Genomic DNA, 27,482 nt, shown 5'->3' with positions numbered 1-27,482 from the left:
GCTGCTCAGGCTGTTGTTTCAAATGAAACATTAGTAGTGTCTTCCTCTTTCTCAGCTTCCGATTTATCTATCATTTAGACTTCATTGTTATGATAAACAGAATGGAGAAGGAGAGATTCTGGAGAGGTAAAATAGAGATCACACACACACACACACACACACACACACACACACACACACACACACACACACACACATGTTGGTCTATGTGGTTTACAGGGACTCTCCATAGGCGTAATGGTTTTTATACTGTACAAACCGTATTTTCTATCCCCTTACACTGCCCCTGCCCCTAAACCTACCCATCACAGGAAACATGCTGCATTTTTACTTTCTCAAAAAAACATCATTTAGTATGTTTTTAAGGCCATTTGAATTATGAGGACATTTGATATGTCCTCATAAACCACATTTATAGTGTAATACCAGTGTAATACCCATGTAGTTATACAAATTTGTGTCCTCATAAACCACATAAACAGGCTCACACACACACACACACACACACACACACACACACACACACACACACACACACACACACACACACACACACACACACACACACACACACGTCTGTTTTTGTGACATATGAGGACATTCTATAGGCGTAATGTGTTTTTGTACAAACCGTACTTTCTATCCCCTTACACTGCCCCTGCCCCTAAACCTACCCATCACAGGAAACATTCTGCATTTTTACTTTCTTAAAAAAACTCATCCTGTATGATTTGTAAGCATTTTTAAAAGTGGGGACATGGCCAATGTCTTCATATTCACCCTCTCCTTGTAATACCTATGTCATACCAATTTCATTATACACATTTGTGTCCTCATGTGTCACAAAAACATGCCCCCCCCCCCCCCCCCCCACACACACACACACACCAACTTATTGGTTTTCCCTGGCCTTTGACTGTAATTTTTCCTGTTTTTTTTATCTTTTGTCAATCACAATCATATGCTTGGTAGATGTGATGACAAACATTCTATCACACTGAACATTCTGATTCACATTCTCTGCTGTCTGGTATCCATAGCAATACACCCATTACCCTGAGAATATGGGAGTTGAATAAACAGCATTGGGAAATATGAAAAGGAAATGTAGACAGAGAGACAGAGAGCGAAACATGGTATACACTTGAAGGTCAGTTTGCTGAGTTTTAAGAGAATTGTGTTTAGATGAAATTGATATACTGTGGATAGAGAAGTCGATGTTGTAATTTAGTCAGCAGATGGTGTCAACAAATCCATCCCCCTGTGAAGAGCACACAGAGTCGTGTGTGTGTGTGATGGCGGGAGGCAGTTTCGGTCGCGTGATCTCTCGGGGATGGGTTGTGCTGTCGTGCTTGTCTATGGTTTATCGGATTGCCAGTACTCTGCCTGTTTCTCTGTAAATAAATGTCATAATGAGGTTGCACTTATAATGGAAGGATTCAGATGACTGGATTTTTTTCTGTCTGTGTGTGTGTGTGTGTGTGTGTGTGTGTTTATGTGTTGAGCACCTCAGGCTGTTACGAAAGCATATTTTAGTCCATCAGGCAGACAGGATTGGCCTTATTCCACATTACTGAACACACACAGCACTTCCCCACCCTCAGTGCTTACATCTTTTAATATCTTCCCTCAGTCGCCTTATTTTATGAGGGTTTTTTTCTTTCAATTTGCATCCATCCATCCATCCATCCATCCATCCATCCATCCATCCATCCATCCATCCATCCATCCATCCATCCATCCATCCATCCATCCATCCATCCATCACTATATTAATCACTATATTAATATTTTAGACTTCACAGTAAATTAATTGTGTGTGTATTTTGCTTTGGAGAAAACATTTGGTAAATGATTACTATTGGTACTATTTTCACAAGCAAGATTTACATTTTCAAAACTCTTAATACACAAATTCAAAACTGATCACACTTGTGACACAGCATATCATTCTTTCTAAACCGGATCTTGTGCTTTCATTTTCATTCTACATAATAGTTTGTTTCAAAACATACGATCATTGTGATATGTAATAAGAACATTTGGTTTACTAACTGAAACACAACTGATCTGCTTTCAATTTAGTACTTTTAACAATCAATGCATTCAACAGCAAACAATGCAAGATACAGTGCATGTTTTAAATCTCTCTTGTTAATGAAATAATTACAGTAACACAGGCTACAGATGCCACATTAGAAAATACATGTACATTACTTAATTTATGTAACTGAATACATAATGTTTTGTAAGGTGTGAAGTATGACACAGCCATGAGGTTTTGTGCCAGAACAGAGTTTGCTGCCAATGCAGTAAATGTTCTGACTGAACAATATCTTATCCTTTATTTTACCAGGATAGTCCCATTGAGATATAAATCTCTTCTTCCAGGGAGTCCTGGCCAAGATGGCAGCACAGAAAGTTTCACATAAACAACATACAAAAAAAAAAAAAAAAAAAAAAAAAAAAAAAAAATTTCATAAAATTTTGTCCAACACTCAAAATAACAACAAAATCTACTTAACAAAACATACACATGTTTCCCTTAACTTGGTTAATAAGAGATTTTTAAAAACTTTTAAAGAAGGGAGTGCTTCTATCCTTATTATACTCTGCAGCTCATTCCATAACCAGGGAGCATAGAAAGAGAAGGCAGTTTTACCAAACTCTGAACGTACTCTAGGAACCTTTAAAAGCAATTTATCTCTCGATCTAGTGCTATAAGTACAGGTGTAATACAATAAAAGTTGACAAATATAAAGTGGTAGTTTTCCCAACAATGCCTTAGCAATAAACATCAGCATGTGTATTTTTCTCCTTTGTATGACTAAATCTACACTTTAGTTGAACTTTTTAAGGGTGAGTTACCGTAATGTGGAAGTCTTTACCACAGTAATTGATATACAGCATCACATGGCATACTGTAATACAAAATGCTGTATTTGATGCCTTTTATCTCCCTTCTACTGATGTATATAATCAATCTGATATTATACTGACTGTTTCCTCTCCCTTATATTCGATCTTGCTTTATGTTCACAAATTGTGTGCACACACACACACACACACACACACACACACACACACACACACACACACACACACACACACACACACACACACACACACACACACAAATAATACATTTGTTTATCCGTATCGGAAATGACAAACAAATGATTTAGAAACTATGTCTATATTATCAATGTCTATAGAAACCTATAGGTGTACCAAATTATTTATGTATTAACAATTAACAGTTAAACTCAGTTGGATTAAGTAATAGACAAATGTATTATACAAACGGGAAGAGATGCAAATCATAAGTTTCATAGTAAGAGCTGCATTATATATATATATAGATGAAACCTACTTTGTGTAGTGAAAAGCATACTTTGTGATTTTGTGCATTGTACTAACACAATTGAAAATATGCTGAATGTTTGGAAAAAAATGCACTTTTGATCTGTAGTACTAAGAGTTATGAAAATTCACAAATTGCTTGTGGAAATTGTGCTAAAGCAATTCAAAAATCTTAATGGAAATAAAATGCAGTATAGTGATTTGTCTAAATATGCTTTTTAAATAGAATGTTGAGATGAGCGAGGGTTTTAAGTGCTGTATGTGTGGATGATGCAGTCCACCGTCCTGCTGTGCAGAGAACACTGAACTGCAGCTCCATGCTGTCAGATATTGCAGAGATCAGCAGAATATTGAGTCTGGCCTTGCAAAACACACGCACACACACACACACACACACACACACACACACGCACACGCACAAGCACACACACGCACACGCTGGTCAAAGACCAATCCAGCTAGGGTACTGCTCAGCATCTCATTAGATTTCTGCAGCAGCCCCTTTTTGAAAATGCTTTGTTCAGTGAATAAAAACCTTGGACTTTATAACAGTGTAAGTCTATTCAGTCGATCTCCGTTTCAAACATTCAGATTTAAAATAAATGCTGATTTATCAGTGGTTTGGCATCCAAGCTGTTTCAAATTAATTTCAAAGTATTACATTTCATAAATAGTTAAAGTTTGTAAAATAATATATTTGTCAGTCAGTTCTCTTTTTTGCCCACCCCAGTTGCTATGGTAACAGCAGATCTAGAACACTTTCTTTGTTTACTGATTCCTGTTGCTTTGGAAACAGAAATCCTTTTACATATATTTGAGACTACACGTATTTAAAGGGAACAGTTGCACAGTTTGTTTATTTGTCGTTTTGATGCACATTCTGTCTGGTGCGGTTTTATTTGGATCTAGGGCTTGGTGTCATGAGTTCGGCTCTGCTCCATGCTAGTTTCTTCCTAATGCATGTTCGTGTTGTGAACAATTGGTAACTGGACATGGCTGTGTTGGAAAAGGTATTTAAGATACAATTTATTTAGTAATGCACTAGCATTCCACGTTCACTTTTCAGATGGTGTGTATATTATGGTAGTGTTGTAGTCAAGACCATCTAATCCTAGATTCATAAAGATCCACATTACAGCCTGAGAAATTACTCATTTTTAATCAATAAATGTAAATAAAATATATAGAGCTGTTAACAATCAAATGATTAACAACAAAATTCGTTTTTGCACTGCAGAGGTGGTACAGAAGATGCATCTGAATTGGTAAAATTACAAATGCATAAATAATGTTGAGAATAATGTTTAAAACAAATGTTTGTAGCACCATCATGTTTGCAGTCAAGCTCAAATGTGTGAAAACTTGTGATATTGCTTAATTATATCAAGTTATAAAATAACACTACAGATATTATGCAAGTACTTTTTTGCAACAATATCTTGAATTTTGTAAGCAAATATGTGTCAATTTTGGTGACATTTTTGACACAATTCATTTCTGAACGGTACAATTAATAAATCAAATAAGAAATAAGTTATTGATTGCATCTGAAGCAAGTTTTATGTTCAATCATATTAATGATGTTAATAAATAACTCAGACAATGCTCTGCAATTTATTAATATCCCAGCAGCGGTTGTGGTCCTGGCCAGTCTTGAAACTAAATCTAGAGTCATGTTAGTCTGAGACCAAGTCAAGAACGAGTACGTTACAAATGTTGTCGAGACTGAGACCTTCAAAAAAAGACCTTTAGACCATGCTCAGGAGGACCAAGACCGGTCTCAAGCACTAATATTTGGGTTTTTAATGTGGGAATAATTATTATTTCAGAACCATATTCATTTTGGACAGATCACCCAGGATTGAGATCAGCTGGCATTTTGCTCTTAGCGCAGAATCCTTCTCAGTAGCAGAACTGTGTGAGGGGTCATTTTAATATCTGTTCAGGTCTCTTTATATCTGTTAAAAATACCAGCTGCAAGATGGCAGAGACTGAGCTGGGTGTTCTTGTGGTTTTTTTAACCGTTCCCCAGCAGGTGACATCAACCGGACAGATTACCTTTGAGGCAATGCCACATACAGTAGAAAAGTAAATGTACTGTGTGCAAAGCCAGAGCAGAAAGGCTAAAGGTCAGGTCCATTCTGCAGTGGTTCAGTACTTTAGTGGGTCACATCAGTTCTGCTTTGGGTTCATGCGGTTATAAGTAGCTGTGTCCTCTATATCTCAGTCTGCAGCTGGCCTCATGTGTATCTCTCTCTCTTCTCTCTCTCTCTCTCTCTTCTCTCTCTCTCTCTCTCTCTCTCTCTCTCTCTCTCTCTCTCTCTCTCTCTCTCTCTCTCTCTCTCTCTCCTCCCCTAATGGTCATAGAAACCATCATGTTATAGAAGTGTTACTGTGAATATTGTTATGGGATGCTTTGGTCTATAATGATAATGTCTACAATGTCTGTCTTTGTTCGTATACTAGTATTTGCATATTGTATGCAGTATAGAAGTCAGTATACTGTTACATTGAATTAGAATAAGATTCAGAAAGAGCTTTATCTGTAAGTGTGTTTACACATATGAGGGATTTGTTGGTGACAGAAGCTTCCACAGCACAAACAGAGTGACTGTTTAAACAGTGATGACATGTTTAAGTCAGAGAGTGGTGCAGTGGCGCCCAGTTATTATATTTTAATATATATATATATATATATATATATATATATATATATATATATATATATATATATATATATATATATATATATATATATGTATATATATATGTATATATATATATATATATATATATATATATATATATATATATATATATATATATATATATATATATATATATATATATATATATGTTTTCATATGTTTTAGATCAAATAGATATATGGAAGTTGGTATTTAATGGACAAACTTTTCTTACCTATTTTGATGTATATCAGAATGAAACGGCTTTAACAGGAACAAATGTAGGATGGAGCTTGTTATTTAGATCAAACATTACGATGCACATGAATGAAATAAAATAATGTGCATGGATAAATCATTTATAATAAATGTGGCAGTAATAAATAAGAATTGTCAATTTAGATTACATGGTGACTTTAAACATTGCAGCTGATATCACTTCTGGTTCATTTTAAGGTGCAATATTTAAGATATTTGCAGTAAAATACTTAAAAAAACACTAGGCCAGTGTTTTATATTTTGTTCAGTTGAATACATACAATACCCTAAATGTTTCAAACTATTTATAAATCGTGCGAAAAAAATGAATACAAAATAAATAATAATAATAATTTAACCAAGGAACCAGAACATCTTTACAGAGAGATGTGGTTCATGTGCTTTGTTAGACAATGAGCAAATGTACATAAAACGAATTATGAAAAGAGACCCACTTTATAGGTGGCCTTAACTACTATGTACTAACAGTTTACTTAATCATTTGATACAATGCATTTAGTGTATCATATGGTTTTACATTGTACTTACATTTTTTAAAATACTGGCATGTAATTACATCTGTAAATAATTACACTTCCCTTACACCTAACCTTACCCTTAAACTCACTCATACCACCATATCTGTCCCTAATTTTACCCGTATCCCACCTCAATATCAGCAAAAGTGTTTTACAATACAATATGAACACAATAAATACATTGTACTTATTTTGTGATGTAAGTACATAGTAGTTAAGGCCACCTAAAATAAAGTGGGGCCATGCAAATTGTTGTACAGGTCATCCAAATATTGAATGCATATATTTAGAGAGAATAATCAGTTTACCTACAGGATAATATGCCTTTGTCCTGTTGAAAGAGTATAGGATGTTATTTCAAACATAGCCTGCATGATGACTGTAACATGGATGAATCTGACACAGTTTCAAAGCTACCGTTTGTGATTGCTGGAGCGCTATAAAGCCCACGAGGAATCTCTTAGGCTGAAAGCAAAGCTGTGTGTGGGATGAGGGTGGAGTCAGGGATATGAGCACTATTTTTAGAAGGTCTATGCCTTATATTCCAGATATTTAATGTCAGATTGTATTTACGCCCTGCAAAAAAAATGTGCTTTTTTGTTTTTCCCCAGTACAAATATCTAAACATTCTCAAATATAGATGCATTTATTTGAGAAGTAAAATGCCTTAAGATACTAAATCTGGTTTTCTAAAAAAGTTATCAGATCAGAATTAAGAGAATGTTTAAAACAAGAACAAAAAACAAAAAAATCCGGCAGTGGTGTAAAATTAAACATAATTCAAAGGGAAAACAAGATTGTTTGTTTCCCCATTGGCACCGAATTCTGATAAAATACTAAAATAATCTATCTTGATTCAAGATTTTAAGATTTAAATTTTTAGAATGTAATATTTTTGTATATTATAATGGAAAACAAGACAAAAATACTAAGAAAATCAAAAATCCTTTTTTTTTTTTTTTTTTTTTTTTTTTTTTTTTTTTGCAACATATGTATTATAATGTGTAACTTAAATTGGGTTAAAAGCATGCTGCAGGGAACAGTGTGTCTCTCATGGTATCCGTGTTTCTAGCTGTATTTATAGATGGTCTCTGGAGCCCTTAGCGGTTAGGTCATATCTCCCCTGTGGTCTCTGCACTGATTGGCATTCTGGTAATATTTAGTCACGTGAGAAATCATTTATTTTGCAAGTCAGCAGTTTTGTTAGAATTCGAGCTTCTCCTGAAAACTCCAGGGTTCTTGAATAAATTTAAAAAGAAACCAGTCTTAATGAATACATAACACTTGAATGTTTAACGTTTTTTGTTTATTGTGATAAAGTATGTTTATAAGCTGTTTAATTTATAAAATATAATAAAAAAATCGATATTAACAAAATCCATAAAGTGATCACCATGCTGGGAACCCCTAAAAGGTTCTATATGAAGTTCAGGACAGAACCCTTTGAGATGCTATATATTTTCTTCCAAGGGTGTGAAGTTGAGTAGGTCATTATTTATTGAGATGCAATGTTGCAAATGTTCAGCAGTGTTAGTTTTTTTTTTTTTTGGCAACTAGAAAAATGAATGCTCAGTGATGCATTTTTGATCTTTTCTGGATGATAGCTAGAGAGAGGCTTGATGTGAAAGCATGGAGGGGGAGGAAGAGGAAGAACAGTGACTCATCTCTCTCTGTGTGTGTGTGTGTGTGTGTGTGTGTGTGTGTGTGTGTGTGTGTGTGTGTGTGTGTGTGTGTGTGTGTGTGTGTGTGTGTGTTAAGACTAAGAGCAGGTTCATATATATGTGTGTGTGTGCAGCAGCCATTTTGAAAGTATTCATAGAACATTTTTTATTAAAGGAGGAGATGGCAACCTCACAGTCTGTATCATTCTCTGTTTTTCTATAATAAACTCTAAATATAGTGCACTGAGAATGCTGCTCCAAACATATTGAAGATTAGCAAACAGGCAGTCAATTTATGATGTGACAAGCTGTTTCCACACAAAAGCACTTAATTCAGTATTGAACCATCTCCCACATTCACTTCCATTCAAACAGGATCCTACCATTCCGTTTTCCTTTTTTTAGCTAACCTAATGCTGGCTTTAGAGCAAATGCCCCAATAAACAACACTGATTCACTGCATGGTTCATGTGAATGTGTTACTGGAAACATGTATGGTCATGCATGAGCACACACACCTGTACTTAAAGCACAAATGAGGAAAATAAAGAAACAGAATGAAGGTGGAAAGAAAGTGAGAGTTTATTATTTTCCCAATAAAATAACAAGCCAACTGTCCAGCAATAATTTACTCGCCAAAGCAATTGTACTCTCATCTGGCGCTTGTCCAGTGTTACACTTAGATGCATGCAGCTGGAGAAAATGGTAGCCAGTACTGATCCTCACAGTGCTGTGTGTGTGGTTGTCTGGGTATTAGGTGTGTCACGGTTCTCAGTAAAAAATCTAACTGTACCACTTTCCACCCATGGTTTACACCCGTATCTCAGACACTGCGCAAATATTGAGTTCTCTTTCAAGTCTTGCGCATGAATGGACAAACTTGCACAAAAATTGTCAACATGCCCGTCTTCATGAGCATCCTAGACATAGACAGTCTGCTATGCCTTAAATGTGAACTTGTACAGTTGTGCATGTGTATCAATATCAGTGTACTGCATCTGTGCATTATGTCTTAAAGTGACAGCAACCAAATATTTCTGCTGTCTGTTTTTTTAACGTTAATCAAACAACAAAAGACAATGAAATCACTCAATTTTCTTAATTTAATAGCTTTTTTTTACTTTAATGATGATTAATTTTGGAATTATTATTGTTATTTTACATTTGATTACTTTATTCAATTTCTGTACCTGAAAATTACTGTTAGACTTACTTGGAAAAACCTAAAAAGCACTGTTTATTTTATTTGTGTCTTTGCTCTGTATTAATTTGACTTTCCCCCCCTAAACATACTGAACCATACTGAAACAGTACCCTACTGGGTATACTGATGAATGTATGTATGTATGAATGCATGTATCATATGTATGAATTAATGTATGTATGTATGTATGTTAGTGTGCTTTATTGCAAAGACATTTAGACAGTGACCCACTCTTGCATGTCAAATACTGGCCCGTGTGTGTGTGTGTGTGTTTGTGTGTGTGAGAGAGAGAGAGAGAGAGAGAGAGAGAGAGAGAGAGAGAGAGAGAGAGAGAGAGAGAGAGAGAGAGAGAGAGAGAGAAGAGAGAGAGAGAGAGAGAGAAGAGAGAGGAGAGAAGAGAGAGAGAGAGAGAGAGAGAGAGAGAGAGAGAGAGAGAGAGAGAGAGAGAGTCATTTTTCAGCGGAGACATCAGGGCAGTGTCTCATCCATGTGACATGCACACATAGATCATTGTGTTCATCTCACATTGTGTGCAAATGAAAAATGCATGCTGCATTGGGATTTATATCTTACATATAGAAATGTGTAAAAACATGCATAGATTGTATTAGCGGTAGGGTTCCAGTGATGCATTGAAGAGGATGATTAAACCAGCGCTGATTCCTTTAATAATGAACTAACCATCATGGTTGGGGAGGACGCAACAATATATATGCACAATCTTCGGCTATTTGTTATTAATGACATCAGGTTTGCACAGGCTCTGGTTTATGGTTTATAGTTAATGCTTTACAATAAGATCTTATTTGTTAAACATTAGTTAATGCATTTACTAACATGAACTAATAATGAGCAATATATTTTTAAAAATAAACAGTTTTAATGTTGGCTAATAAAAATAAATACCCATGTTCATTTTAGTTCACAGTGAATTAATAATATTAAAATGAAACCTTATTGTCAAGTGTTATCATTTTATAAATCTGAAAACTTTTGTTTATTCATAATATGCAAAATCTTTTGTGAAGGCATAATTACGGGGTGAAATCTATGCAAAGTTTCCTAAAATGGGTTTACAGTAGAGATAAATCTGACGATCTGTTCTGTGTGTTTTTAGCCAGTGTTCCTTTTATTTCTATTTTATTCTCTATCAGAGCGACTTCTCCAGTGAGAGTTGTTCTTTTGGGGATCGTCACATCAGAGTCCACAGAAGCTTTTAATGTCGCTGTGAATTTGAGAGCGTGTTTGAGTCCGAACAGCATCCTTGCATCCCTTACACATGAACACACACACAACCACATACACACACAGAAGACATTTGCCTGGAAGATGTAGGCCAGCACAATGTGAATAATTTAGTCTGTTCACTGACTGCAGCTTAAATATAGCTGAATTCTCTCTCTCTTTCTCTCGCTCCCTCCTTTTTAAAAAAATAGGTTTTGTTTGGAAAACCTTACAAGCTGCACCTCGTTATTTATTCAGAAGCATTTCTTAATTTAGTATAATTGCTCTGTTTGTTTTGCATTGAATAGATATTCTCCAAATAAGACGCTGAATATTATCCACAAATCTGACTGTAGTGCATTTATGATGCAGATATATGCCTTTTTAGTATGTTTTGACTGACTGTATTTCTGCATTTGACACGTTTTAGTTTTGGTTAATAGTCAGTAATATACATTATTTTGTTTGAGTTTTAAAATGCTGTCTTATATGCAGTCCTGATGGAATTTACTGACTGTTTTTGCGATTTCTGCACTTATTTTGATGTAAATTCTTTGGAATATTTCTGTATGAATTTAACACGGGTTAAGCAATGCTATCATCAGAAATAAACACTAAAGGGATAGTATGCACAGCTCATTATACTTTTCTTCATTGTAGCACAGAATTCGCTGGTTGTTTCTAGTTTTGAGAATGATGGTGGTTGGCATGCAGGTGCAGGGAATTAGCATGGTTTTTCTGTGCGTCTGCTGCTCTCTAGATACGTGTGTGTGTGTGTGTGTGTGTGTGTGTGTGTGTGTGTGTGTGTGTGTGTGTGTGTGTGTGTGTGTGTGTGTGTGTGTGTGTGTGTGTGTGTGTGTGTGTGTGTGTGTGTGTGTGTGTGTGTGTGTGTGTGTGTGTGTGTGTGTGTGTGTGTGTGTTCATTAGACCTGATAGTGATTCCAGCCACATCCTTTTGCAGCTGCTTCCTCTGAAAGAGAGCTGTGTGTGTGTGTCAGCCGTGAAAGACATTCAGATTAGCTCAGGTTCTGAATCAGTGTCAGATTTGCACTTGTCCATTATCTTCATCCTTTTTCACTTTACTTCATTCCATTTTCAGTAGATATCTTTCTGCTGTTATTTTATTTTGAATGTGAGTCAGTTAGGTAACACTTTAGAGTAATGGTAAATAAGCAGGAAGTCATGCAGGACTAATGAATAGTACAACTTTAACACTGCAGCTATACTATTAACTATTATAGAACCAAGCTTAACTAATCATCAACAAGTAATATCAAACCTAGGACTAAGGTAGTTCCTTATTAGGTAATCAATAATTATTGAATGAGATTGGCATCATTAAGAACTAATATGTAACTATGACAAATTATTTAATTAAATTATTAAAAAATATATAATTAATTACTAATCACAACATTAACGTTTCTGAGATGTGAGCAATTTAAACAGTTTTACTCTCAATGTGGTCATGAAAGGCATCAAGTGTTGCCTCTGCAGGAACCTCTAGTGATCAGGGCTGCATTTCCCGAAACCTTCTTAACTCTACGTCATTCTTAAGTTATACCTTAAGGTATCCCTTAACGTTAATATGTGTTTCCCGAAACGAACTTAGTTAAGAATACCTTCTTTAAGTCATACTTTCGTAAGGTTGGTCTGGACCACTCTTAGCTATACCTTATCACTATTAAAAGTTAATTCCACTAGTGGCCACCACTGTGAAAAAAAGCTTCTTTATATGTCAGTCTATCCGAATATAATTCCGAAGTTGTAATATACACCCAGTGTTCAATTAGGCTAGTTGAATAGTTTTTTTTATTTTATTTTTTTATTTTTTTATGCAAGGATTAAAATTGTTATACGAAATTTCATAAATTTCTTTGTCATAAAATTTCATTACAAACTCTAATGGTTGTTAGCTTTTTAATGATATTATCCAAAGGTACATCAGCTGGCAAACCATTAGACAGGAAAGGCTTAGGAGCCTATTTAAAGGGAATGATTGTGGAGGGGAGTTTAGTCAAACTTTGGCAGCGAGGCAGCGAATATAATTGTGCTAAATCAAAGACGGCGCTGTCCGCGGAGTCATTTAGTGTATGTGCACTATTTCATATGTGAAAACTTTAGTCCCTGGCTACCATGTCAGAAGCTGCTATTAAAAATAAATTTCGCCTACCACGACAGCAAATTCAGCAGCTTTTAGATCTTGTTGGATCAACTTTGTCGAGACAAACTGGACGGAGCTCAGCTACTAAAATCAGCTGCTGGCGGCTCTTCTCTTCTTTATTTTTTCTCCGCCATATAGTAGCAGCTGATTATATGTTTTGCGTGTTGCGTTTTTATTGAGTAGGCCATCTAATAATATAAATTAGTTATTTACACAATAATGTGATGCAGCTGCTGCATGGTCAATCATCCCTGGTTGTGGATTAAATCAAGACACTATGGAAAATATATTGTAATAATTTAAATGACGCGTGATGCTCATGGTGCGGTTGAGCATGAGATTCCTGGTTCGTGCACTCATTTCAGAATTATGTAAAATTTAGGTGCAATTTTGTATGATAAATGAAAGTTCAACTATTTCTGAAGTGTTTCTTTTATAAAGAACATAATTTTTTCGCATAACACAGTGAAACAGCCCCTGCATAGAGTAAATAATCGATTCTTGAGCCATCGATAGAAGCCAATTCAGCACCGCCGCCACGAACAGCACCCGCTTACGTCGCACTTAAGAAGGTTTACCTTAAGCAACCTCCTAAGGTATAGTTCGGGGAACACACCTAGAAATGGTATACCTTCAGTTAAGTTATACCTTTAGAGTCTTCGTAGCGCGCTAAGAGACAACGTTATCGGGAAATGCAGCCCTGGACCATTATTTTAAAGTGACTTTAAGTTTTTTCTCTTTACAATAATTGTCCAGGTCACTAGTAGTTCCTGAGGTAACACACATCTCAGACACAAGATAATGTTATTTATAATTTTCCAGATAGTTAATAGTTATTAATGAGGCTAATCTCATTAAGTAATTATTGATTATTTCCTTAGTTTGATGTTACTTACTGATTGTTTCTATATTAGTTAATAGTAGTAGCTGAAGTGTTAAAGTTGTAATAATTATTAGTTCTGCATTACCTCCAGCATAGTTACATATTAATAACAGATCATTATTCTAAAGTGTTTCCGTCAGTTAAAATCTCAGTTTATTCTCATTTCTGCTGTTTACCTTTTGAAATCATTCCGATTAATAAATCCGAACATAGTGTTTACATGAACGCCTAATGTAGTGATTGATCGAGCTGATGTCTGTTTGTGTGTCATAACATAAGCTTCAGACCAGATTTGATCTTTTGGCGTGTGCACGAACATACAGTTTTCAATCCAATTAAGTGTTTACATATCCTAATGAACAGATAACAAGTGGGTTATTAGGGTTCATGTAAACGCAGCTATTGTTCTCATTGCAGTCAGTGTGGTGATCTAAACTCTCTACTCTCATCTTATGTGTGTTTAATACACACACACACACACACACACACACACACACACACACACACACACACACACACACACACACACACACACACACGTTGGTCTATGTGGTTTACAGGGACTCTCCATAGGCGTAATGGTTTTTATACTGTACAAACCGTACTTTCTATCCCCTTAAACTGCCCCTGCCCCTAAACCTACCCATCACAGGAAACATTCTGCATTTTTACTTTCTCAAAAAAAAAAAACATAATTTAGTATGTTTTTAAGGCCATTTGAATTATGAGGACATTTGATATGTCCTCATAAACCACATTTATAGTGTAATACCAGTGTAATACCCATGTAGTTATACAAATTTGTGTCCTCATAAACCACATAAACAGACACACACACACACACACACACACACACACACACACACACACACACACACACACACACACACACACACACCTGTAGCTGTACATCAGTCAAATTCTGTAGGCACCAAATATTCGATCAGACCATGTTTAATCAAATTTTTATTTTTGTAAAAGAGGTTTTTTTTTTTTAAGTCATAACTTATTTAACATTTGTGCAATGTTATTTCCTAAATTATGCCTCATACGTGTCTCTCTCTATTCCCTTAATAATTACAATATAAATAGACAATTAAGCAGTAATCTGTATGTGTGTGATGGTACTTGCATTGCCAGTGAGTTTGATGGTCAGTGACCTTTAGTGAAGGTAATGAGAGCGTTGGCTGTAATGTCGTTTGTAGCTGACATTGACGGTGAGGTTAAGTCACTGTCCTGCCTGTGGATTCAGCAGAATGTGAAGAAATAGGATTTTTTATATTATCAGTCTTGAGAGCAAAGCTATAAAGGAGGTTTTATATGCTCTCTGCATTGATTTTATGTAAAGCTCACTGACCAGGTCTGAAGACCATTGGGGAATCTGTGAAAATGATTTATAAAAATGTGTTACATTTCAGATTTAGTTTTTACTTGTTAGGTCTGTATGGGTTGAACATTTCTGGTCTGAAACATCTCGCAATTATAATGATTCTAGTTTATGTGTGTTTTCTGTTAAACAATCTGAACTGCATCATACACTGTAGCAATGTTATTTTAAGCATCATCATGAAGACAGAAAAGCGTTTAATTCATTCTGTCAGTTTAATAATGTACACTGACAAATTGTGTTTAGAGTGCTTGATCTGTCATTAGGGAATGTTCAGGTTAGATGTGACCTTGCGCCCATCACAATCACTCTGCCACATGTGGTGAGTGTTGATATTTTCATAATCACTTTGAAGAGAGTCTTTTTGGCTGTGTCTGAATCATGCATTATGTAGCTCAGGTGTTTTGTGATTAATTTGGTCTAAAATGTTTGCCGTAGTCCCTGTGGTGTTGATGTGTGCTTTTGGATTAGGCCTGTCAGCATAACCAGGGAGACGGTAATCCAACTACGAGCTTTCTAATGGGATTACAGAGGGAAGTCATCAGCTTTACAATGGTCTGATCGGGGAGAGAACTTTACCCAACATGCAAAAAATCTGCCATTCACGTACATGCAGTATACACACATATACAGAGTCCTTCGGGAGCCACTAAAAACTGTCACTCATTCTCACTCTGCTCTCACCGCCTAATTTGGTTCTCACACACTTATCTGTTTTACTTGCTCTCTCTCCACCCTTTAATCCCTGTTTAATTTCTCTTTATCTTTCATTAATTCACTCCCTCACTAACCCCATTCTTTCATGCCACTTTTCTTTTTTCCCTCCTTGTGACTGTAGTCTGCACACTCTATCTCTTCTCATTTTGCTTTTTTTTCCCACCATTTTCATGGTTTCCTTTCATCGCTGCTAATAGTGTGTATGTATCACATTGACCTTGGATGTTCTGTTATTTTTATATTCATAGTTTGGCTCTGAGAGGCACAGGCATCAATACTGATGATGCATTTGCTCCCCCCCCCCCTCTTTTGGAAGTCACTGGCAAGGATTATTATTAATGCATATTCTGTTTTGGGCTGAATTTTGGAAATTGCACAAATAGGTTTAAGGTTGCAAACTCTTCACGACTCTTTTATACAGATATATTTGCTTTGACTTTCTTAAAAAGCCTTTTCAGCTGTAATGTCTGTCTCAAACTACACTATATTCCCAAGAGTAATGGGACACCCCTCTAAATCATTGACTTCAGGTGTTCCAATCACTTCCATGGCCACAGGTGTATAAAATCAAGCACCTAGGCATGCAGACACATACAAACTTTTGTGAAAGAATGTGTTGCTCGCAGATTTTAAGCGTGGTACCGTGATAGGTTGCCAACTGTGTGATAAGTTCATTTAAGTAATTTCCTCACTAATAAATATCCCACGGTCAAATGTAAGTAGTATTATAACAAAGTGGAAGCAACCTAATGCAGTCAATAGCTACAGACCTCCAGACTTTGTGTATAACATTCAGATTAGCTCAAGAGCAGTACATAGAAAGCTTCATGGAATGGGTTTCCATGGCCAAGCAGCTCATTCAAGCCTTACATCATGCAAGTGCAATGCAAAGCATCAGATGCAGTGTTGTAAAGCACGCCGCCACTGGACTATAGAGTCAAGTCAATTTTATTTATATAGCGCTTTTACACTGACGATTGTTTTAAAGCAGCTTTAAACAGGAAAATATTGTAACAAAATTTGTGTCGTTCTGGAGAAAATGGTGATGTTATCAGCTCATTTCAATTTATCATATAGCGACAATGTGGGCAGATCAGTAATATAGTTGATACAGTTAATTTAGTAGGATAGTAGGATATATTTTTAGGATATTTAGTTGAAAACTTAGATTGAAATTGTAGTGTCCCCAACTGAGCAAGCCAAAGGCGACAGTGGCAACGTGTCAGTAGAGCAATGTAAAGCATTGGAGACGTGTTCTCTGGAGTGACCAATCACTTCTCTGTCTGGCAATCTGATGGATGAGTCTGGGTTTGGTGGTTGCCAGGAGAAGGGTACTTGCCTGACTGCAATGTGTAAAGTGTAAAGTTTGGTGTGGGGTTGTTTTTCAAGGGTTGAGTGTGGCCCCTTAGTTCCAGTGAAAGGAACTCTTAATGATTTCACATACCAATATTTTTTAGGACAATTTCATGCTCCCTACTTTGTGGGAGCGGTTTGGGAATGGCCCCTGTTCCAACTGTGCACCAGTGCACAAAGCAAGGCCCATAAAGACATAGATGAGCGAGTTTGGTTTGGAGGAACTTGACTGGCCTGCACAGAGTCCTGACCTCAACCCAATAGAACACATTTGGGATAATTTGGGGCAGAGACTGTGAGTCAGGCCTTCTTGTCCAACAGTGCCTGACCTCACAAATGCGCTTCTAGAAGAATGGTCAAATATTCCTATAAACACACTCATAAACCTTGAAAGCCTTCCCAAAAGAGTTATAGCTGCAAAGGATGGGCCAACTCCATATTAAATCCTACGGATTAAGAATGGGATGTCATTAAAGGTCGTGTGCATGTAAAGGCAGATGTCCCAAAACTTTTGGCAATATAGTGTATCTGTCTGCTACTTATGAGATAAAGTACCAAAGGCATTTTTAGAGACCCACACATTTACGCTGTTGTGTAAATGACATAAAACATGTAGAAGTAGATGTTTGATCTAAATCATTGGTAAGTGAAGCTCGCCTGGCCATGTTGTTTGAATTTGGCCTCCTGAAAGATTGAAACAGAGTATTTCTACACCAAACTGGTTACTGTACATTTCAGAGTTTAAGCTGGTAGGTCTAATCCATATAAAGTAAAAAATATATGTATTGTTGTATTACCTTGTCATTTTACAAATTTAGGTGTCCTTTAAGGAAACTCCAAACGCCCATCTGTTTGTCTCAGCTGGGTCTCTGACCTGTTCTCACATCTGTTCTGATTTTGAGAAATTGTGCACTGCAAGATATTGTCTTAATAGAAGTGAAATACTAATCTCCTCTTCTTTCTCTTCTATTTTTTTTTTATCATGCTCTCCTGGCGTTTGCTCCATCCCCAGAGCACACTCAAGGTAAGACCATGATTTTAGATTTCATAAGTTTCTTCCAAAACACCTTAAAATAATTAGAATCTGAAAGCCTTGGTAATGCATGAGACCAAGTGAAATTATTAAGTTTTGATGAGGAGAGTGAAATATGATGTTCAGAGAGAGAGAGAGAGAGAGAGAGAGAGAGAGAGAGAGAGAGAGAGAGAGAGAGAGAGAGAGAGAGAGAGAGAGAGAGAGAGAGAGAGAGAGAGAGAGAGATGAATATAGAATATAACTTTTAGGACACTAGGTTCTGTTTTTGTCCCCTTGCTGAAGTGTTCTTGCTGATGTCATTCTGCAGTATCCCAGCACACACTCCTGCAGCACTGCTCAATCTATTCTCTCACACACGCATTAACCTTTGCATAGAAATTTACACATCTGCATTTACACACAGTCCATCCACGGTGACATACAAAGCGTACACCACGAGGATATACATAAATTATATGTATAATGTGTGAATAATTACGGTAAGTCTCAGTTGTGCAGAGCGTGTGGATTATATTCTCTGTGCAGATTTTGCAGGTTAATGGGTTATAGAGAAAATGGGGTCAGATAGGTTTTACACAACAGCAGGTTAGTAGATTGCTAACATATTTGTTAGTAATATTTTCTTATATACTTATTATTTACTTATTTGTTTTTTATACTGTACAAACTGTATATTTTCTCCACTTACACTAACCCTACCCCTAAACCTACCCATCACACACAACTACAGGCATTTTTACATTTTCAAAAAATCTCATTCTGTATGCTTTACAAGATTGTTTCTTCATGGGTACCTTAATTTAACATTAACTAAGATTAATGAATGCTTTATTGTTTATTTCTAGTTCACTAATGTTAACTAACAAAACCTTATTATAAAAACTTGCAATATACTTCAGTTGATTTTATTTTTAATTGTATTAGTCTAGCTATAATCTATAATGGTCTAATCTATAATAATCTAATAGACCCTAAAATAAATTGTATAGCATTTTTATGCAATGCAAAGTTGCCACCAAACTATATATATATTAGATTGCTGCGTGCGTGCGTGCGTGCGTGCGTACGTATGTGTGTGTCATGTTTTTTCTATCCCGGTGGGGAATTAAACCTGAATGCATACTGACTCGTGTCACTGTGGGGACCTAAATTAAGATCAAACATTTTATTTATTAACATAAGTCAAGAAATATGTGAACTAACATGAACGCAGATTGAATGACCTTACTGTAAAGTGTTACCGTATGTTCTCTAGATGGTACATAAATATACATACATTATGTGTATGAATGTTTGTGATTGTGGGTGTACGTGATTACAAATGGATTATGTGAAATCATTCCTAAATCTGAAGCTAATTTTATTTGAAAATGAATGAGTGCAACACAATAGACAGCAGAATATAGACGGATATAAGTTAACACTGCAGTACTGTATAAAACATGTCTGGTACAATAGATATTACGGCCTAGACTTGTGGTTTTCGTGTGTGTGTGTGTGTGTGTGTGTGTGTGTGTGTGTGTGTGTGTGTTATCAGATCTCTCTGACTCTGCTGAGTGGATTCGCTCCTCCTAACATTATACCAGCTGCATTTTCATTTCCTCCGACATGAAGTGTGTGAGAGAGCTATGCGTGTGTGAGAGAGCGATTCTTGGTTTCTTTGTTTCACAACTGACTCGTAAATGAGAATCTCCACCTGGTGGCAGATTAGTGTAATGTCTCATTGTGTGTGTGTTTTGTTTATTGTTATAAATGTGAACACAACTTTTGTACACAAAACATTGCCACCAGTTAACACTGCTTGTCAATAAGCGATTAATCTCTCTCTATGTGTTAGTGTGTCAGAATTGATTTGGTTTATTAAGCGATGACCTATTTACAGCAGCTTGTGTGTGTGCATGTGTCTGTGATTTATGCATCATCTGCCCTTGTGAAAAACCCTCTCCTCATTGCTGGTCTCTCTGAGGGTGTGGTCTGTATATCTGTGAACAAAAGCAGGCAAAATGTAAATCAATACTCTGACCTCATTGGACGATTATTGTCCTGAGAGTCTGATGGACATAAATCTGCTTCAATCACTGCACTCACCAGCAGAGCTGTGCACGGCAACACCTCGCCCAATCAAATAGCCAAGAGCATCAAACAGAGGTGTGCTTAACCAATCAGGTAATGAAAGAGCTGTTGCAGTGTGTGTCAGGAGCCAATCAGAACTCTTGGTCAGTGTGAGCAGCCAGTGAATCTCTCAGCAGAGGCCATTTCATCAGCAGCTGCTTTAGCCTTATTACTTAAAAAGCCTATTTATGGGATTAAAATGGATTTTATTCTTTCATGCACGGCATTTTCCACGAACAAAAACAAATTTTCTCTATCTTTTTTTCTTTTTGTGTTTTATTCCCAAACTCACAAACATTGAAGCACATTGTTGCCGTTTATTTATTTAAATTGTATGTGTGAAAATGAATACGATAATTCACTTTTGTACTGTGACTGTGGTCTGTTCTGTCAATTTACAGTATATTATCTGTTTAGAGACTGAAATATTCTGTATTGAGATATTTCACGGTTGTGTTTTAATAATTTGATCTAAATGTTGTGAGGTGTCGGGGCTGAACAGTACGATTTTGACATAATGTTTTTGCTGAAGAGAAAGTACCTTATTTGACTGTCTACCCTTTTTCCCAGAATGCTTTGTGATTTTGAGGGGAAAGTGAATTAGAGATTATGGTATACTGGTGCAGCTGTCAGACATCCTCTCTGATCCAAATTAGAGTCTGAGCCGTTCAGACTTTGAGCTGAGTTTCAAACGAAACATGCGCTGGCTGTAGTGTGCCACACATTTCTATGGTGAGTTAATATTGTTCATGGATAAGGTTTAATTCCTGGCCATTCTTAAAATGTATCAGTGTTTGTTTAAGTCATTTAGGTTGTGTGTATGTATAGTAGGCTATTGTATGTGCCTGGCCTGGTTACTGTCTCTGTGACGGGCAGACCAGACGCTCCCTGGCCTGTCCCATTTCTGTCAGGCCAACTGTGTAAAACATTAAAACATTCTCAGCGCAGATTTAGAAATAAATGATTAAACTCTAGTTGGATTATAATTTTTTTCTCTCAGATTCATCTTTCTCAAGACGTGTGTGCTTGTGTGTGCGTGTGTGTGTTTGTTTTTGTAAAATATCAGGACACAAATGTGTATAATGACATGGGTATGACATAGGTATTACAAGGAGAGGGTGAAATATGAGGCCATGTCCCCACTTTTTTTTTTGAGAAAGTAAAAATGCGGAATGTTTCTGATGATGGATAGGGACTGTGTGTGTGTGCGCGTGTGCATGCGACTGTGCATGCGTGTGCGTGTGTGATGGCTAGGTTTAGGGGCAGGGGCAGTGTAATTAGGTCCTAAAAATGGTCCTAAAAATAGGACCATTACGCCTATGGAATGTCCCCACATTTCACAAAAACAAGTGTGTGTGTGTGTGTGTGTGTGTGTGTGTGAGAGAGAGAGAGAGAGAGAGAGAGAGAGAGAGAGAGAGAGAAAGAGAGAGAGAGAGAGAGAGAGAGAGAGAGAGAGAGAGAGTGTGTGTGTGTGTGTGTGTGTGTGTTTGATGACATCTGCTTAGTTTCTTTTGATTAAAAATGGATCAAAACCCACATAACTGAATCTGAAATGTATTTCAATCAGAATATGTGAAAGAAACTTAAAGGAAAAAAGAGAAAAGACATTGAAATGCCAGAAAATGTGTGTGGCCTGTGGTAGGGGTGGATATAAAAAAATGGATCAAATCTAAAATATAGCTGCTTGTATCTGTTTCCCATAAGTGTTAGACAGAATTTCATTAAAATGTTTTCCTTGCTTAACCACTATGCATCATTGAATAAATCAAGCTAGTCACAACTGTTTCTCAATGTCAGCTTGTGTATTTTGCTCAAGATAAGGACGTATAAAGGCACGTCATGCGAACAAGAAACTAGGCTTCTAACCACAGGCCGAGAACTGTCAATGCTTTTCTGGGCTGTTTGTGGTTTTGGGAAACACCGACTCGTTAAACGACTCTGATAACGACAGGACCTGCAACTACATAATGTGGGATTAGAAAATTAAAGTTGCTTCATGGGCAGAAGTATTATACAGACATACCTTTGGACATTTGCTTAGAAATAATGTGTACCAAGGAATAATTCCCATAAAGACCAGAAAGCGTGAACTGGGTTGTTTTGATTCTGTGCTGGACACATAATGCAGTTTATGCATCTACTGGAATATCTGCAGAGTAAATAAGGTGTTGGTTTGATGTATTTTTTTTTTTAAATAAAACAAATGTCAGGTGTTGCAGTGCTGTAATCTGCTGAATGTTTAATGCGCTGTGGGGTGTGTTCACAGCAGAAGTGTATGTGTGTGTGTGTGTGGGGGGGGGGGAGGTGACAGAAGTCAGCAGGACTGGGTCTATCTGCTGCTGTAGCAACACGTCACCACTGCATGAGCTGACTTGCTCTCCTGTGTGTGTGTGTGTGTGTGTGTGTGTGTGTGTGTGTGTGTGTGTGTGTGTGTGTGTGTGTGTGTGTGTGTGTGTGTGTGTGTGTGTGTGTGTGTGTGTGATAGAGAAAGGAGAGAGAGCAAGAAAGGCAGGGAGACTCCTTACAGTTTCCTCATCCATTCTGTCATATTAATGGCTCCTTTTAATATTAATATTCATAAGATAGTGATGATTCATAGCGTATTTGATCAATTGTCCTTAGTAAAGTCCGCCTCACTCTCATTTAAAGCAGGAAGGACATTCAGAAAAAGCCCCCTCCTGCTGTAATGGTGTTTCCATGGCAACGTGCGAATGGGTTCTGCTGTTGCCTCACAACGTCACCCCTCCCCCTTCCCCTCTCTCTCTTACTATTCCACATACATTCATTTAATGTTTGAGCCTATATAACCATACCTGCCTTTTTTGCATAAAAACAAAATGCTTTCTGTCAGATAAATATGATAGTTTTTCACACTAAGCTCTCTCTCTCTCCCTCTCTCTCTCTCTCTCTCTCTCTCTCTCTCTCTCTCTCTCTCTCTCTCTCTCTCTCTCTCTCTCTCTCTCTCTCTCTCTCTGTAATTCATCAGATTACACTTTACCATACACACACACACACACACACACACACACACACACACACACACACATGCACGCACGCACGCACGCACACACACAAATAGTCATAGCCCCACCCTTGATTATATCACACATGCTATCCAACCACCCCCTCTGGTGTTCACAATACTTCCACACATCCTCCAGCATGTTCGTTTGGCCATGCATGTACACACACACACACACACACACACACACACACACACACACACACACACACACACACACACACACACACACACACACACACACACACTTCTGGTTCACTATCTTTGTTGGGACTCTCTTTAGGCGTAATGGGTTTTATACTGTACAAGCTGTATATTCTCTCCCCTTAAACTAACCCAACTCCTAAACCTACCCATCACACACAACTACAGGCATTTTTATATTTTAAATACAATTTAGTATGTTTTTTTAAAGCTATTTTTATTACGAGGACACAGGAAAGGTCCACATAAACCACATTTGTGTTGTAATACCTAGTGTTGTAGTACTCAAGACCGGTCTTAAGACCATTTTTTGAAGGTTTTGTCTTGGTCTCGGACTTAGAGGACGTGGGATTTTATCTCAAGATCAGTCAGACCAACTACAAGGATAATCACAAAATTGTTGGTGCATTGTCTTATTTAACATCATTAATGTGATTAAGGTAGACAGTGTAATGTAAAACTTACTGCTTAAAATGCAATCAGTAACTTCTTTTATAATGTGATTTCTTTTGTTACTTTGCTGCCGGATTCAAAAGCAATGCAGCATTGACTCAAAATGCCCAAAATAGTAACAAAATATTAGTTAAAAAAACAAAAAAACAAAACAAACAGAATATAACTAAGCAATATCACAAGAGCAAGAGAGCTGTTTTCATGAATAGAAGCGTGATTGCAAATCTATTGATTTATAAATGTTCAATAAACAAGAAGTTACTATTAAATGACAAAATTTAAACTACACTTAAACATTTTTTAGGTCACCAATTGAAAACCTTCTAGTGACTGATCTGACTGATCACATCTAAATTTTTAATTTGGCGGAATTGAATTTCCGTAAATTAAATTGCATCAATTCACATAATTTCAATTCATCCTTGTTCTCATTTGAACTGAAAAATGTAGATGTGATCAGTCACTAGAACATTTTCGATTGGAGACTTTTTTTTTTTTTACACAGTGTATGTCTTTGCCAATTTGGCAACATTTAGTTATTAAATCAGCTGCTTTGAACAACTCAGTTGAATAAATGATTCTGCGAATGTTAAATTATGTTAATGTTTTAATGTTAAATTAATCATAACATTATTTATGAAGGTGTAATTGTACCAATTCAGATGTCACTTCTGTTCTATTAATTTTATTGTCAGTTGTTTGATTGGTAATAGTGCTACAGTCTATTACTATTCTAATTACATTTATTAAATTAAATATAAGTAATTTCTCAGATAGTAGATATGGATCTTTTAGATGAACTTAAGGAGTACTGGTCTGGTCTTGACTCGGTCTCGACACACACTGGTCTCAGTTTAGGTGGTCTTGACTATACTAGTAATACCCATACATTTTTACTTTCCAAAAAAAAACTCATCCTGTATGATTTATAAGCCTTTAGAAAAATGGGGACATATTTCACCCTCTTCTTGTAATACCATGTCATTATACACATTTGTGTCCTGATATTTCACACACACACACACACACACACACACACACACACACACACACACACACACACACACACACACACACACACACACACACACACACACACACACACACACACACACACACACACACAAAGGTCAAATTCAGCCTTTAGCTTATGTATGTGCCATAGTAAAACCAAATTCCGTATTATACTGTGTACTTTCAGTAACAGAGCTTCATTTCACTAATGTTTCCGCACGTGTAAGTGTAAGAGTTTTAATGCTTTCTTATTGAACACTGAGAATCGATCCAAGGCTCATTCTAGTGCAAATTAAACAGCAGTTATTAAACCTATTAAGCCAGACCACACATATATTCTGTGTTGCCTGAACCGTAATAGGAATATTTAATATAAGATTTAGGTAATATAAGCTTTCATGTGTTTAGTTTAATCATAGTCATCATCAATAATTTGTATTATTGTCCTCATTCAGAGTTTCACAATACATTTAGATATTACAGAAACTGAAAAAATGTAGGCTGAAGCCTTAGTTTATTTGACCTTTATTTTATAATAAGAGTCACTTCCACTACAACATTTAAATACAAAAACAGAACATTTTTATTCACAATGGTATTTCACTTTGGTTATATCCCCTTATTTTTAAACTCTTTTTTATTTGCAGCTTTCACTACAAAAAGACTTAATATTTATTAAATGCTCATGGAGAACATTTCTTATTTTCAGGACTTAATTATGAAAAGTGAATACGTTCTGAAAACTCTGCAACATTTAAGGGAATGTTTTACTGTGTTACTGTGTCCTATAAAAGACCTCCTAATACACTGCAGTCTAGTGTGATGTGCCTTCATATTTGTGTTACCAATGCAGGAGATTATGATTATTAATATTTGAAATCATTTTGAGGAAATAGAAATAGGACGTAGTAGGCTGCCAGCAGAACATAATCCCTGGATTACACAGAATTTGAAAGGAAACTCCTTCTCTATTTTATGTCTCTCTATCTCTCTCTCTCTCTCCCTCGCTCAAACACATCTTCAGGAAACATGCAGTGAAATGTTTAGCAAGGATGCGGCATCAGTGAGAAGATCAACACAGATAGCATGCCCCACTTTTATATTATCTGTCTCTTTCACACGCACACTTCAGCTCGGTCATGTAGAGTAGCAAAGGAATTAGAGTTGTGTTTGTGTGTGTGTGTGTTTGTGTGTGTGTGCGTGTGTGTGTGTGTGTGTGTGTGTGTGTGATGATTCCACAAGTGATATACGATTATATGTGTGTGAGTGTTTGCATGATGGAGGTAAAAGAGTAGGAGTGCATAAGAGAAAATAAATGTTTGATATTGAGGTGGAGAAACGGGATTTATTTGTTGTAGGATTTCATTTAAAAATTTCACTCAGAAATTGCTAGTAAATTTCACAAATAACTATTACAAAGACACAGCAATTAACACATTGAATAAAACAGGAAATTTCAGTTAAGAAACACAAATGTCAAACGTACTTCATAGTGTTTTTGACAACTTCAAAAAATCCGGTTTTAAAATATTTGAAACGCTCCAGCACACATGCTGTGGTATAAAACCTTAACGCAACGTTTTAGATCACATGTATTGTGTGAATATCATTGTGGATTCTGTGAAATCTTGTGCAGTAATTGCACACACTTGCTTTGATATTTTATGATTTTGCAATTACTATTACATTTTTTAATATTGTGTCTTCTAAATAATGTTTAGCTGCATTATGAAAAACTACGGTTTTGCTCTGCACTATTACAATGTTTTTGAAATTGTGTTTTTAATATATATCTACAGAACATCCAACCAGTTCAACAGACTCCATCCTTCATGCTGCAGTTATATTAGAATGACACCGTGATGAAGAGGATTTGAATTGTAGTTGAAAAGCTGAAGTGTTTTTTTTTCTTCTTTTTTTCTAATGTGTGGTGACACACATATTTATATATACTGCCATTAACAAGTTTTTGATCTGGATTTTTATGTTTTTAGAAGAAGTCTCTTATGCTCATCAAGGCTGCATTTATTTTATTAAATAATACTGATTTTTTTTTTAATTAAACAGTAATATTGTGAAATATTATTAAAATGTAATTTATTCATGTGAAAAATGAAAGACTTTAATACATTTATTCAACAAGAATGCATTAAATTGATCAAAAGTTACAGTAAAGACATTTATAATGTTACAAAAGATTATAT

At 36.2% G+C, this 27,482-nt stretch overlaps 1 protein-coding gene across 1 annotated transcript in view; it reads left to right on the top strand.

Annotated features, from left to right (window-relative positions):
• LOC137092617 (protocadherin alpha-8-like) overlaps window positions 1–27,287 on the top strand; it is a 30,044-nt gene extending 2,757 nt beyond the window's left edge. Inside the window, exons 2-3 of the mRNA XM_067456946.1 lie at window positions 18,453–18,464; window positions 27,078–27,287. Coding sequence (XP_067313047.1) covers window positions 18,453–18,464; window positions 27,078–27,128 — 63 coding nt within the window. The 3' untranslated portion in view covers window positions 27,129–27,287. The remainder of the gene's footprint in view (window positions 1–18,452; window positions 18,465–27,077) is intronic.
• Window positions 27,288–27,482: the final 195 nt, after the last annotated feature.

The sequence above is a fragment of the Pseudorasbora parva genome, chromosome 11, assembly GCF_024679245.1.
Source record: "Pseudorasbora parva isolate DD20220531a chromosome 11, ASM2467924v1, whole genome shotgun sequence".
Classification (NCBI taxonomy): domain Eukaryota; kingdom Metazoa; phylum Chordata; class Actinopteri; order Cypriniformes; family Gobionidae; genus Pseudorasbora; species Pseudorasbora parva.
This window is presented reverse-complemented; position numbering and strand designations above follow the sequence as displayed.